Raw genomic sequence first — 12,441 nt, forward strand, 5'->3', positions numbered from 1 at the left:
GCAAACATCTATGAGGTCAAGTCTTAATGTCGGCAGGCAAATGGGTTTTTTTCACGTGGGTATACACGGTGCCCGTCTGATACATGCTTCCAGGACCAACCGGCAAAAATAATGTTTGTCCCTCAGAGTGTGGGAGTGGTCTCTTATCAAGAACTCAATGTTTTGGCTCAGAAGTTTCCGTGAAGGTCTCCGGGAGCCAAGTGGACTCCCTTATTCTCACATCACAAATCCCAGCAGTTTGACATAGGGGATTCCAAAGCAAGGGTCATTTTAAACTCGCATGCAAACATACATACATAGTTGTGTATCTTCAAGTGTGCAACCCTGTAGAAAAGTGTCCTCAGAACTCCAGTGCAACAACAAAAGTGGTGAGAATTGGTTTTGTCTTGATCATACAGCTATTCGTTCATACAGTATATGTACAAAGACGTATCATATAAATATCCCAACGATACCCGACATCCCCTATGTACAGCATTTACATATTCTTTGGATACAAGGAATGTGTCTCTTATTTAAGTGCATTGGCTCAAAAGCCACCAGTAAACATTCACTTCAATGTGCAACAGCAATGTGTGTCCAAGTGTGTTCTGCTCATTTCACCAATTAATACTTCATTCGTTGTGTTATTTGGTTTAGCAGCTGCACAAAAGCCCTTTATTATCCTGAGATAGCAAATAAAATAAGTTCATAAATTAAACAAATCCATTTAAAAAAGAAGACACAATAAATTAAGTCGGCGTCGATGTAACTTGCGGATCTACACATTCACTGTGTAATTTTTGCTGCGTACCCGACACAACCTGCGGAACCACGCCCAGTATAAAACCATCATGATCAGCCAGTAGCACAAGTAAACCACGGAGCCAAAGATGAGGAATTCCGTTTCCGCTTGCTTGGCTGGGGAAAACCAGTCCTCTTTGTTCTCTCTGTAGATTGTATAAAACAGTCCTGATGTTAAAATAGCCGCCCATACAGACAGGGGCAGCAGGGGCATGTAGTTCCCCACGATTTTACGCCGGCCCGAGGTCCCCCAGCTGCTTATGTTCATGGTAATGATGGCAAAGTACTTAGCCGGCAGTAGGCTGGTCATGTACAGAGCCGAGTAGAGGGACATGAACACCATCACTGCGTTCTTGCGCAGGATGCAAGCGTAGGTCGCTTTGATCAGCCCGATCAACTGGATGCAGCACAGAACCCAAAGGATGTCCCACAGGCTCCCCGTCCAGAACAGTTGGATAATGGTGGCCGTGACGAAGAACGGGAACACCCCCGAGACAATGGACTCGTAGGTCATCCACAGGTTGTGCTTGTGCCACCACATGGCGTTGAAGAGCCACTCGCGGAAGTAGGACTTTGTCCAGCGGGTCTGCTGGTTGAGCCAGCGCAGGAATTGACCTGGTGTCTCCGTGTAACATTTGGAGCGAGACGTGTATCTGGAGAAAGATGCCAAATTACTGCTTACTGCAGGTCACACAATGCATGGATTCACCAGACAGTTGATCTAGTTAGAGGAGGAGTATAACTGGCAAGCCTTTCCCAACCATCTTTAAACACAGTTTCAAAGTGCAGTACTATAGCCGTGCATTGTTTTTATAACTCTTCCTTCCACAAGCTTAAACGGCTATGATGGAAACTATTCTATCCTAGGTAATTTTGGGCCTGAGGTGGGAAACACGCTGGATTGGTCACCACTCAATCGCAGACATGAACAACCATTCCAACAAAAGATGGACAGAATGTCATCTGTCGCATGTTTACCAATCAGAGATCGTAGTTAGGGTGGGTCTGTTTGCCTTACTGAACGCAAAGAACATTCTTAATCATCACAGTCGCATTTGCGTGACTCTTCGTTGCTTCTAAGGTTTTATTTCAGCCATAAAGTTTTCCACTGAATACCAACAAACACAGATTAGTTTGCCCTAATTATCAGTACGGCAGATTGTTGTGTTTCACTGATACGTGGTCAACATTAGTGCTTACTAAGACCAATTTTGCTGTTGATATTCTGCAATTAATGCTCTAGTAATGTTGCTTACTTTGTGGCGTATCCCATGCTCAGCATACGGTTGGTAAGATGTCGATCATCTCCAAAGGTGCAGTGAGTACCCAAAAACTTCTGATTGTACCATGATTCCAGAAAGGCCTGAAGTAGATCATTCCTGTAAAGCCCTAATCCAGAAGAGTGGCGAGTTTAGATTGACTTCTCTAGATTGCTCAAGTATCGCTCAAGAAATAAGAAACATACCCAAAGGTCCGCTTATGCACGAGACGCAGTTGAAGAAGGATTGGCATGCGCGCTCTATGTTGAAGGCCATCCAGTAGCGAAGACTGCTCATGAAGCTGATGTACGATTCCTTCATGTTTAGGATCATGACGTCCCCGCCGACTGCGCCGTACTTGGAGTTGCTCTCCAGCACCTTGCACAGCTCCACTGTTGCTCGAGAGTCCAGCTTGGTGTCCGAGTCGCACACCTGAACGAGCAAGTAGCTTGTGTTTATTTGCCATGTCTGCGTGTTTGTGTCAACGTATTATTTGCCATACCCAAATGGATAGCAGATGAATACATGTTGGAGAAAAGTACTTTGAGAAATGGACCCACCTGGATGTAGTCAACGGAAGATCCAAGGGCTTTAAAGGCGGTGTACATCACCTCCCTCTTGCCCCCCCACTTCTGCATAATGCACACACAGTTCCTAGTCTGGATGAGGTGCTCCACTTCCTTGCGTTGAGGGTCCTCTCCAAAGACAGACTTGTTCCCAGTCTCCTCGTCCTGTTGCAGCTGACTGGTGTCCCACGTGTGGTAGTTGTTCTCCCAGATGAAACACGCGGGGTCCTGGTCGGCGAACACCTCCTTGAACATCTCCATCATGTAGCGGTCATCGTCATTGTTCCCATCAACCACCATGATGACACGCAGCAGTTCGGAAGGGTACTGGAGGTTCCGGACGGAGTCGAGGCACTCCTTGAGGTATACGGGGTCCTCCTGGAATGCTGAGATGGTGAAGCCGATGGTCTTGGTGAAAGTGCAGGGTTTTTTGCGAGCCTTCATCCGCCGTTGCTCGATGAAGGCGAAGAGACTCTGGACCATTACGTGGAGAGAGAGCAGGAGGCCATAGAAGCCAAAGGAGATGATTCCGAACGGGGAAGTGGCCAGCTGGAAACCCGCAACATAGGCCCACACCATCAAACCCAGGACCATCAGTGCAAAGAGAAAAGTGAAAATAGCTCGGAGTAGCGAGCCCAACTTCTTCAAGAGAGGTTTCAGCTCCATTGTGTCCACGGCGCAGTATGGACAGTCAGTTTAACTGTAACATAAAGTAGAACATCCAATAAGGTTTGGGAGTAGGTTCATGAGGGCTGGTTGAAAAGCACAGTTATTATCAAAGCAACAGCCTGCCACACCTAATGAAACATGCTCAATTCATTTCATGGCACAGGACATGTACTATAGGTAAAAGAAGTTGTTTCTGGCCAACTTCCTTTCGAGGCCTCGTTCAGAAAATGATTAATAAATAAAACTAACATGAATTCATGCAAAACTGCTTTCTAGAAAATTAGTCAACAATACCGGAAAAATCATCACAAGAGAAAAAAATGCAACATTTCTGAAACACCAAGAGAAAACTATTTAAAAATAGACTTAATAAGTGTGTATGTAGTGGTTACAAATAGTATGAGAATGGTATACTATAGAGCTTATCATATTTTAATGAAATAAGAATTAGTAATATTCTACACTGTGATGTTTTTAATTATTGCAAGTGGTTTTATTCATTAAAAGCTCAACACTGGTATCAAAAGATGTTTCTAAGAAATTTGATTTTTTTAATTATCGCAAGCTGTTTCTAAAAAAAATATGATGTTTTGAATTATTGCAGGTGGTTTTATTCATTAAAAGTTCAACACCTGCATCAAATAAATAATAGTTGTTTCTAAAAAAAGTGATTTTTTTTAAATTCTGACATATTATTTTAATGATTAAAAATTCAACACTGTCCTAACAGCAATCCATAAACAGCCCTTGTTTTCCAAAGTGGTCCAAAAGTAAATGAATGGAAAAGTGGTGGTGGTGGTGGTGGGATCGAGCTGTACCTTGGCGTTGCGCTGGCTGGCGACGCATCCACTCCCGTCCTGCTCCTGTTGTGGCAAGCTGTTCCGAAGGGGTTTCTCTTTATAAGCTCCTGACTTGAGAGTGGAGGGCCATGTGCGCGCAAAGCCGGCAGTTGAGTGATGATGGAGCGTCGCCCAGCTGACTCAGCCGTGCGTCAGTGCGACCATGCAAGGGCTGTCCCCTTGGCCGCAAAAAAGCGCACCCTCCACAACTTCTCTTCTTCTTGTCTTATGCGGCTTCTTTCTTCTTTCTTTTACAATGATTTCATTATTTATTTCTTTGTTCCCTCACTCAACCATCCCCGTCATGTCTTCTATTCCATCAAAGGAAATAACTCCCACCTTGCTTGTACCTGATCTTTTTGTCTCTTGAATATTCACAGGCAACCTGGCGAGACCTTCACCCAGCCCACATCCCACAGCATACGACAAGCCTGTAAAAATCAAAAACCGGAACGCCAAATACCCACCCAAGCAACCCCTACACCTTGTAGCTCCATGTTCATTCATACATTCCATTCCAAAGCATTGCAGTCTCATCAACCTTCAAAGTCTGCACTCAACTAAGGCCAATGTTTTCTATCTAAATTAAATGCTGCCCTCTAACGGCCTTTTCAGAAGTTGAATTGCAATAGATTTTTTTCTCACCATTAGAATATTTTCCTCTTTAAAGAAAGTTGTTGATGCCAGGATAGAGATGATAAAAATAGTCATATCACAATAGCACCGCTACTTATATGTAGGTAGCATATGCATTTATAATCATTTTTTCTGTTTGTTCCCCAAAACTAAATAATAATAAATAAACAGATAGAAAAAAAGCCATGACAGCAGGTCCAAGAAAAAAGACAACACCAAAACCTCCACTTTTCATTTTATGAATTTCACACATTTTGTCTTAATCTCAACCTTTTTGCCACATTTCCAACTTCCTGGCTGAACATTTAACTTGAACTACACAACACTTGTGGCAACCTACCGAACAAGCTGAAGGTTTAAGAATATGGAGTGAGCTATTATCCTGTATAATTTCATAGGACTATGCTTGAGTCCAAAATTCAATCATACAACCGTGAGAAACAGGCCATTCCGGACCCTTATGCTTGACCAAACATTATGGACATTCCACGACCCGGACAGAAGTCCAATAACAGACCTCGACTCGGATTCCGATTGGATCCCAATCACGGCCATCCAGGTCTCACTTTCTGGCCACGTGAGCGTTAATGTGTCCCGGCAGAATGTAGGATTGCCTCAGTCAATTGGAGTTACCCACACATTGTGTGAGAGGAGGCGCACCAGCGCTCCCAAGGACTCCACATGGGTGGGAACGCTGAGCTGCTGTTTGGTGTAGAAACACAAACAACCATCAGTGCCGGTCCTCCCACCTGGGCTATGCTGAATTTGAACAGAGTGTGCTAGAGGAGAATAGATTGTCAGACAGACTGGTGTGTTTGAAGCTGGACATTGAGAATGTCATGGTGAACATTGTTAGTGGGAACACTTCACGGGTGGGATGCGAGTTAGAAGAGAAGAAGAAGTTCTGTAGTGACTTAGATGAACTGGTTCGGAACATCTGTAGAAATGAGGAGTGATTGGAGGAGACCACAATGGGCAAGACAGGATCCTAGAATATATCTAGTGCCAAAAAGGGAGACTGGTGACTATAAGGTCATTGTAGGTGAGGGTCTATCCAGTCAACCTAGGCTAGTGATGTGTGTAAGCCCAAGTGTAGTAGCGGTTTATCTTCTCTCTCACTGAAAAGTTTAAAAAAAATGTCCCTGGACATTAACAGCAAAACAATGTGTACCCATTGCTTTGACAATATTGCAAACCTACCCTTGTTGTGGCAAACTGCAGAAGGACAAAGCCTTCCTATGGTGAGATACAACCCCAAAACCCATCAAATGTAAGGCAGATGAGCCAACCATCTGTCCACTATGCTGTCTCATTGTTTAGAAATGTCAAATTGCCCTCAAATGACTAGAAAAATAAAATGTCCTTCCCCAGCCCTGTTTTAAATGTGTTTTTTTTTCTTTTTACAAGCAAATCATGCTGGCCACTCTTGAGGGTCCACACCCTTCCTTTAACCACATGAGCTGCCTGAGCCATCAGCACATGCAGTACACACTCCATAGCAGGCACAAATAGAAAACCACCAGGCTGCTGATGTCATGTGAAACAGCTGGGCTAGTCCATGACTAGTCAACGAGGGGAGGTCAACTAGACATGTTATTACTTTGACCTTTCCATGTGCTCAAATGATCTTTGCAGATGATGATGTTTGAGGATGCTGTTTTTAAGTCACGTGTCAAACAGATGACAGGATTTCTTATATGGCTACTCAATGGAGCTTTTTTTTCACAGGGTCAGGGGGTCTTTTGGGCTCCAATTAGCTGGCAACTAATTCAGGGTCCATGTGCGATTCGTAGGCAGAAATTCAGGAGTGATGATGATTATGTTATGTTTTAACATATAATTTTCATGTTGTTTTTATGTTGCGCATGATTTATAATACTTTATCAAAGTATTAAATACATCTGATTTTTTAGTAAACAACTAGTTCCTAAGGCGGTGAACGCATAGCGCATCGGCCTCACAGTTCTTAGATCGAGGGTTCGAACCCAGGTGGGTCTGGACCTTACTGTGTGTGGTTTACGTTTTCTCCCCGGGCTCGCTTTTCTATGGGCGTTACACTTGCCTCCCACTTCCCAAAAACATGCACGGTAGGCTGGTTGAACACTCTAAATTGCCCCTCGGTATGACTGGATGTCCTTTGTCCAATGGTGCCCTGCGATTGGCTGTCCACCAATTCAGAGTGTCTCCTGCCTGGTGCCCATAATTAGCCGGAATAGGCTGCAGCACCCCCTTGTGAAGATAGGCTGTTTGGATAATTAATGAATGGAAAAAAACGGCCCTATTTCTGTGAACTAACTAATTTAAATTGAATTTATTGTCATTATACAAGTATAATGAGATTTAAAGCTTTCATCATCTCGTGCACAAATAACAACAACAAACAATCAGAAAAATACTTACCTATAAAATTGTAAAATAAATTTAAAAAAGCAGGATTTGAGTACCAAATTTAGTTTTTGCATGTAAAATTACAATGGAGCAGTCTTTTTTTTTTACATTTTAGAATTAAAAACAGTTTCTTTGGACTGGCTTTGTCATGTTTACTCAGTCGTTAAATTAATGTAGATTATATTCTCGTGGATTAATAAATATTTATTTATTTATTATTTTATGTTATTTTATATGTTTATTTATTTATTTTGCTCTAGTAGAAAACTTTCATAGCGACTTGTTGGAACTTATTTTATGAAACAGTGTCCAGAAAAGCGCAGGTCGTTAATGCTCGGTTGCCATGGCAACAACGCGTCAACTTCAATTCGCGTTCTGTCGTCACTGCGGCCGAACATGTTGCCTGTAGGAAGGTCCAAAATCTCCAAAAGGATGGTACAAAACCTCGCAGAAAACATTTGCAAGCAAGTGGCCCACTGTGAGTATGACTTTGTGAGTTTTTTTCTTTTTTATTTATGGGTTTTTTTTAAACTAAAACTAGTTGCGCAATGCTGCCGCATGCGCACCAACGCTCACTTGCCTAAACCCTGTTTTTTGTTTTGTTTTATTGGATCTAGTCAATAAAGGAGAAGTGGAGTGCCTGATCAGAGAGTTTCATGTATTATTGGAGGAGCCGACGAATCCAGCTAGGCCAATCAGAGGTTTGGACAGATGGAAGTTTAGAGGTTTTCTGCATCACACATTTGGACTCACTGATGACACCATCATGGATGGAGGTAGACTGATACTCGGAAACTCACATTAAGAGTCTATATGACTATTTTAATCACAGGATTTACTGTTGTAATATGACTGAAACAAATGATTTAGAACCATTTCCAATTCCACCCATAATAAAACCCAAGAGTTGTACAATTAAACTGGGATGTTTTTAAGAAAGGTTGTCTGTCAACAATGTGGTTTCCCAAGGGTTCAGAAATTTAGTTTTGGAATATTTTCTCAAAATGATTATGATGGTTTTCAGTGTGGTCAATAGTGTACAGTAAGTGATGCCGTGGAAATTTTTTTTTTTATTTTATTTCCATCCTGACTGATACATTGGAACAATAAAATCCAGCTGATATTGTAGAAACATTCAGCAAACTCGTAAAAATGTCAGGTAAAGCTAAATTAGATTTAATACAGTACTTGAAATTGTGTCATGGGTGTGCTGACAAAAACAAATGTTTTTTTAACAGAATTGCTTGGTTCTCTGCAAACATGATCAGAAAAACTTCAGTCTAGTAAATGTTTATTAAGGCTTTAAAAACAAAAACTCAACCTGTTGAAAGCTAGATGTCGTTTGTGTCAACGGTGAATTAATTAGCAGAATAAACTCATGCATGATGTTAATATCTGGCCTGCAGTGTTCCGGACTTTTGACAAAGACAATGACAGTTTTGTGAGCGTCTATGAGTGGATTGAGGGCTTGTCAGTTGTTCTCCGTGGCACCTTGGACGAAAAAATCAAATGTAAGTTTGAACTCTTTTATGCATTCATTATGACTTGTCATGGATAGACTCCAGCACCCCCGAGATTCTCGAAATAAATAGTCACTTGCTGTATAAAGAGCAAAAAAAGTCTCAAGTCTAGTAACAGGAAAAGGTTAAAGCATAAATTCAAAATGTGGACTCATCCCAACATTAATCCTCTGGTTTTGACAGACTGCTTTCATGTGTACGACTTGAACGCTGACAAGTACATCTCCAGGGAGGAGATGTTACAAATGCTGAGGTACAGCCTCCGACTACCCGGGGAGGAAGACCCTTACGATGGAATCAAAGATCTCGTGGAGATTACACTCAAGAGGATGGTGAGGATTTTTTTTAATTAAAAAAACATTCTTTCCATTGGAAAAAACAAGCTCTTCAAGTCAAAATGTAACCAACTAACCTTCTGTCCATTCACAGGATCGCGACCACGATGACAGGCTGTCTTTGGATGACTTTGCAATGTCAGTAAAAGAAGTGAATCATGTGCTTGAGGCTTTTGGAACCTGCATCCCTAACGCTACAGTGAGTTTAAAACTGTCTTCCACCACAGAACATTCCACTTAAAATCTTGTTTTCTCTCCTTTCGCAGAGGATTGAGACTTTTGAGCAACGCGTGTTTCAGACGGGGCCACTCGATGGTGCACTGGTTCTTTCGCCTGTCTTTAGTGCGGCCAGCGTGGGGTCGATTGCCACTCGGTGGCAGTGTGATTGAGTGCGAATGGTTTTCTGTCTCTGTGAATGCCCTTTGACTGACTGGTGACCAGTCTAGGGTGCAGTCCCCCGTTTCCCCCAAAGTCATGTGAAATAGGCTCCAGCTCCCCGTAATCCTGACAAGGATAAGCAGTGTTGAAAATAAATGAATGTTTAAGACACAAGTTCGCTGACAAGCTTGACAAACAATACAGTTTTCAATAATAATACCAGAAATGTTTTATTAGTGCAAAACCAGTGCGCGTTCTTTAGTTCTTGTCCTTTTTAGGGTCGCAGTATATATGTTTTGACGAAAGTTTGGCGACACTCTTTTTCCTTGTCGACGATAATGTCAAATATTTATTCATCTTATTAGACGTGCTTCATAACTGAGCAAAGAATACCCCGAGATTTGGTACAAACGTAAAGCTGGCATGCAAAATGACTTGAATGGCTGGACATCGTAAGGCTTTTTCTTTAAAAAAAAAAGTGGTCTATGTAAAGTAAAGCTTTTATTTGTTTAAAAAATAAATACTATGTATATATAGTCAGGCTTTTTTCTTTAAAAATGACCATGTATATTAAGGGTTTTTATTAAAAAATGACCATGTATAGTAAGGCTTTTTTATTTAAAAAAAAATGACCATGTACAGTAAAGCGTTTTTCTTAAAAGACGACATAGTATAGTAAGGCTTTTTTTCTTAAAAAATGACATAGTATTGTAAGGCTTTTTTCTTAAAAAAAACGACATAGTATTGTAAGGCTTTTTTTCGTAAAAAACGACATAGTATAGTAAGGCTTTTTTCTTAAAAAACAACATAGTATAGGCTTTTTTCTTTAAAGACGACATAGTATAGTAAGGCTTATTTTCTTTAAAAACGACACAGTATAGTAAGGCTTTTTTGTCTTTAAAAACGACATAGTATAGTAAGGCTTTTTATTTACAAAAAAGACCATGTATAGTAAGGCTTTTTTCTTAAAAAATGACCATGTATAGTAAGGCTTTTTTGTTTAAAAAAGACCATGTATAGTAAGGCTTTTTTTCTTAAAAAACAACATAGTATAGTAAGGCTTTTTTTCCTAAAAAAACGACATAGTATAATATGGCTTTTTTCCCCTAAAAAAACGACATAGTATAGCATGGCTTTTTTTCTTGAAAAACGACATAGTAGACTCTACTATGTCGTTTTTCAAGAAAAAAAGCCATGCTATACTATGTCGTTTTTTAGGGGGGAAAAGCCATACTATACTATGTCGTTTTTTAAGAAAAAAAGCCTTACTATTCTATGTCGTTTTTTAAGAAAAAAAGCCTTTTTTCCTTTAAAAAACGACATAGTATAGTATGGCTTTTTTTCTTAAAAAACGACATAGAATAGTAAGGCTTTTTTTCTTAAAAAACGACATAGTATAGTATGGCTTTTCCCCCCCTAAAAAACGACATAGTATAGCATGGCTTTTTTTCTTGAAAAACGACATAGTAGAGGAAGGCTTTTTCCCTAAAAAACGACATAGTATAGTATGGCTTTCCTCCCTAAAAAACGACATAGTATAGTATGGCTTTTTTCCTTTAAAAAGCGACATAGGCTTTTTTTCCTAAAAAACGACATAGTATAGCATGGCTTTTTTTCTTGAAAAACGACATAGTAGCGGAAGCCTTTTTTTAAAAAAAAACGATATTGTATAGTAAGGCTTCTTTTCTTAAAAAACGACATAGTATAGTAAGGCTTTTTTTCTTTAAAAAATTACATAGCAATTAAGGCTAGGAGAGTCGGAGAATAAATCTGACTTCTGATTCTTCACCTTCTAGTTGTTGCTGTGGTCCACTGGCAAAATCATTGGGTCAGAACATGAGGCGGGAATCAGGAGTAAGTTCAATTCCACTCGTTGCAATTCTCAAATTGTTTATTGAGGTAATGAAAAGGATAAATACAATTTCCAACTTTACTGTGGTGCAGTGGCAAAGACAATGGGTCAGAACTTCAGGTGGACTCAAGTTCAAATCAGGAATGAGTTCAAGTCCACTCTTTGCAATTCTCAAATTGTTTATTGAGGTAATGAAAAGGATAAATATAACTTCCAATCACATCATTTCTGAAGACACCGTGGTCCAGTGGCAAGAACAATGGGTTGAAATTGAAGTTGGACACAAGTTCAAATCTGGAGTGAGTTCAAGTCCACTCTTTGCAAATCTCAAATTGTTTATTGAGGTAATGAAAAGGATAAATATAACTTCCAATCACATCATTTCTGAAGACACTGTGGTCCAGTGGCAAGAACAATGGGTTGAAATTGAAGTTGGACACAAGTTCAAATCTGGAGTGAGTTCAAGTCCACTCTTTGCAAATCTCAAATTGTTTATTGAGGTAATGCAAAGGATAAATATAACTTCCAATCACATCAGTTCAGGAGACACTGTGGTCCAGTGGCAAGAACAATGGGTTGAAATTGAAATTGAAGTTGGACACAAGTTCAAATCTGGAGTGAGTTCAAGTCCACTCTTTGCAAATCTCAAATTGTTTATTGAGGTGATGAAAATGATAAATATAACTTCCAATCATTTCATTTCAGAAGTCACTGTGGTCCAGTGGCAAAGACAATGGGTCAGACAGACCTGAAGTTAGTGGATTTGGCTGCCATGTGGGAAATGGGGTTCGAATCCCGCTCTCGTTTGACTAATCACTACACTAGTAGTTCAGTAAATGGGTAATCCTTTTTTCATTCAAATAAAGACTTAGTCATTTTTTTCAGCAAAACAATATTTCCGGTCAGGATAGATATAACTTCCAATATAACTTCCAATCACATCATTTCAGAAGTCACTGTGGTCAAGTGGCAAAGACAATGGGTCAGAACTTCAGGTGGACTCGAGTTCAATTCCACTCTTTGCAATTCTCAAATTGTTTATTGGGGTAATGAAAAGGATAGATTTAACTTCCAATCACATCATTTCAGAAGTCACTGTGGTCCAGTGGCAAAGACAATGGGTCAGAACTTCAGGTGGACTCAAGTTCAAATCAGGAATGAGTTCAATTACACTCTTTGCAATTCTCAAATTGTTTATTTAGGTAATGAAAAGGAT

The 12,441-nt window shown here is 40.3% G+C and overlaps 2 protein-coding genes across 6 annotated transcripts in view; one reads left to right on the forward strand and one right to left on the reverse strand.

The window, feature by feature from the left end:
• The window catches only part of LOC144073649 (calaxin-like), a 29,853-nt gene extending 19,944 nt beyond the window's left edge, over positions 1–9,909 (forward strand). The window contains exons 2-7 of one of the 5 annotated variants that reach the window (XM_077599663.1): positions 7,447–7,618; positions 7,758–7,916; positions 8,547–8,651; positions 8,844–8,992; positions 9,090–9,194; positions 9,262–9,909. In XM_077599663.1, coding sequence (XP_077455789.1) covers positions 7,447–7,618; positions 7,758–7,916; positions 8,547–8,651; positions 8,844–8,992; positions 9,090–9,194; positions 9,262–9,384 — 813 coding nt within the window. In that variant the 3' untranslated portion in view covers positions 9,385–9,909. Of the gene's footprint in view, positions 1–2,369; positions 2,409–4,496; positions 4,734–7,446; positions 7,633–7,757; positions 7,917–8,546; positions 8,652–8,843; positions 8,993–9,089; positions 9,195–9,261 lie in introns of those variants that run through there. The other 4 variants (XM_077599659.1, XM_077599662.1, XM_077599658.1 and 1 more) reach the window with 4 other exon arrangements.
• has1 (hyaluronan synthase 1) lies at positions 675–4,279 on the reverse strand. Its single transcript, XM_077599657.1, has 5 exons — positions 4,096–4,279; positions 2,603–3,308; positions 2,249–2,474; positions 2,040–2,172; positions 675–1,436 (listed from the first exon to the last, which is right to left on the reverse strand). The coding sequence occupies exons 2-5, from the start codon at positions 3,272–3,274 to the stop codon at positions 761–763; spliced, it is 1,707 nt and encodes a 568-aa protein (XP_077455783.1). The 5' UTR covers positions 3,275–3,308; positions 4,096–4,279; the 3' UTR covers positions 675–760.
• Positions 9,910–12,441: the final 2,532 nt, after the last annotated feature.

This window comes from Stigmatopora argus, chromosome 4, assembly GCF_051989625.1.
Source record: "Stigmatopora argus isolate UIUO_Sarg chromosome 4, RoL_Sarg_1.0, whole genome shotgun sequence".
Lineage (NCBI taxonomy): Eukaryota > Metazoa > Chordata > Actinopteri > Syngnathiformes > Syngnathidae > Stigmatopora > Stigmatopora argus.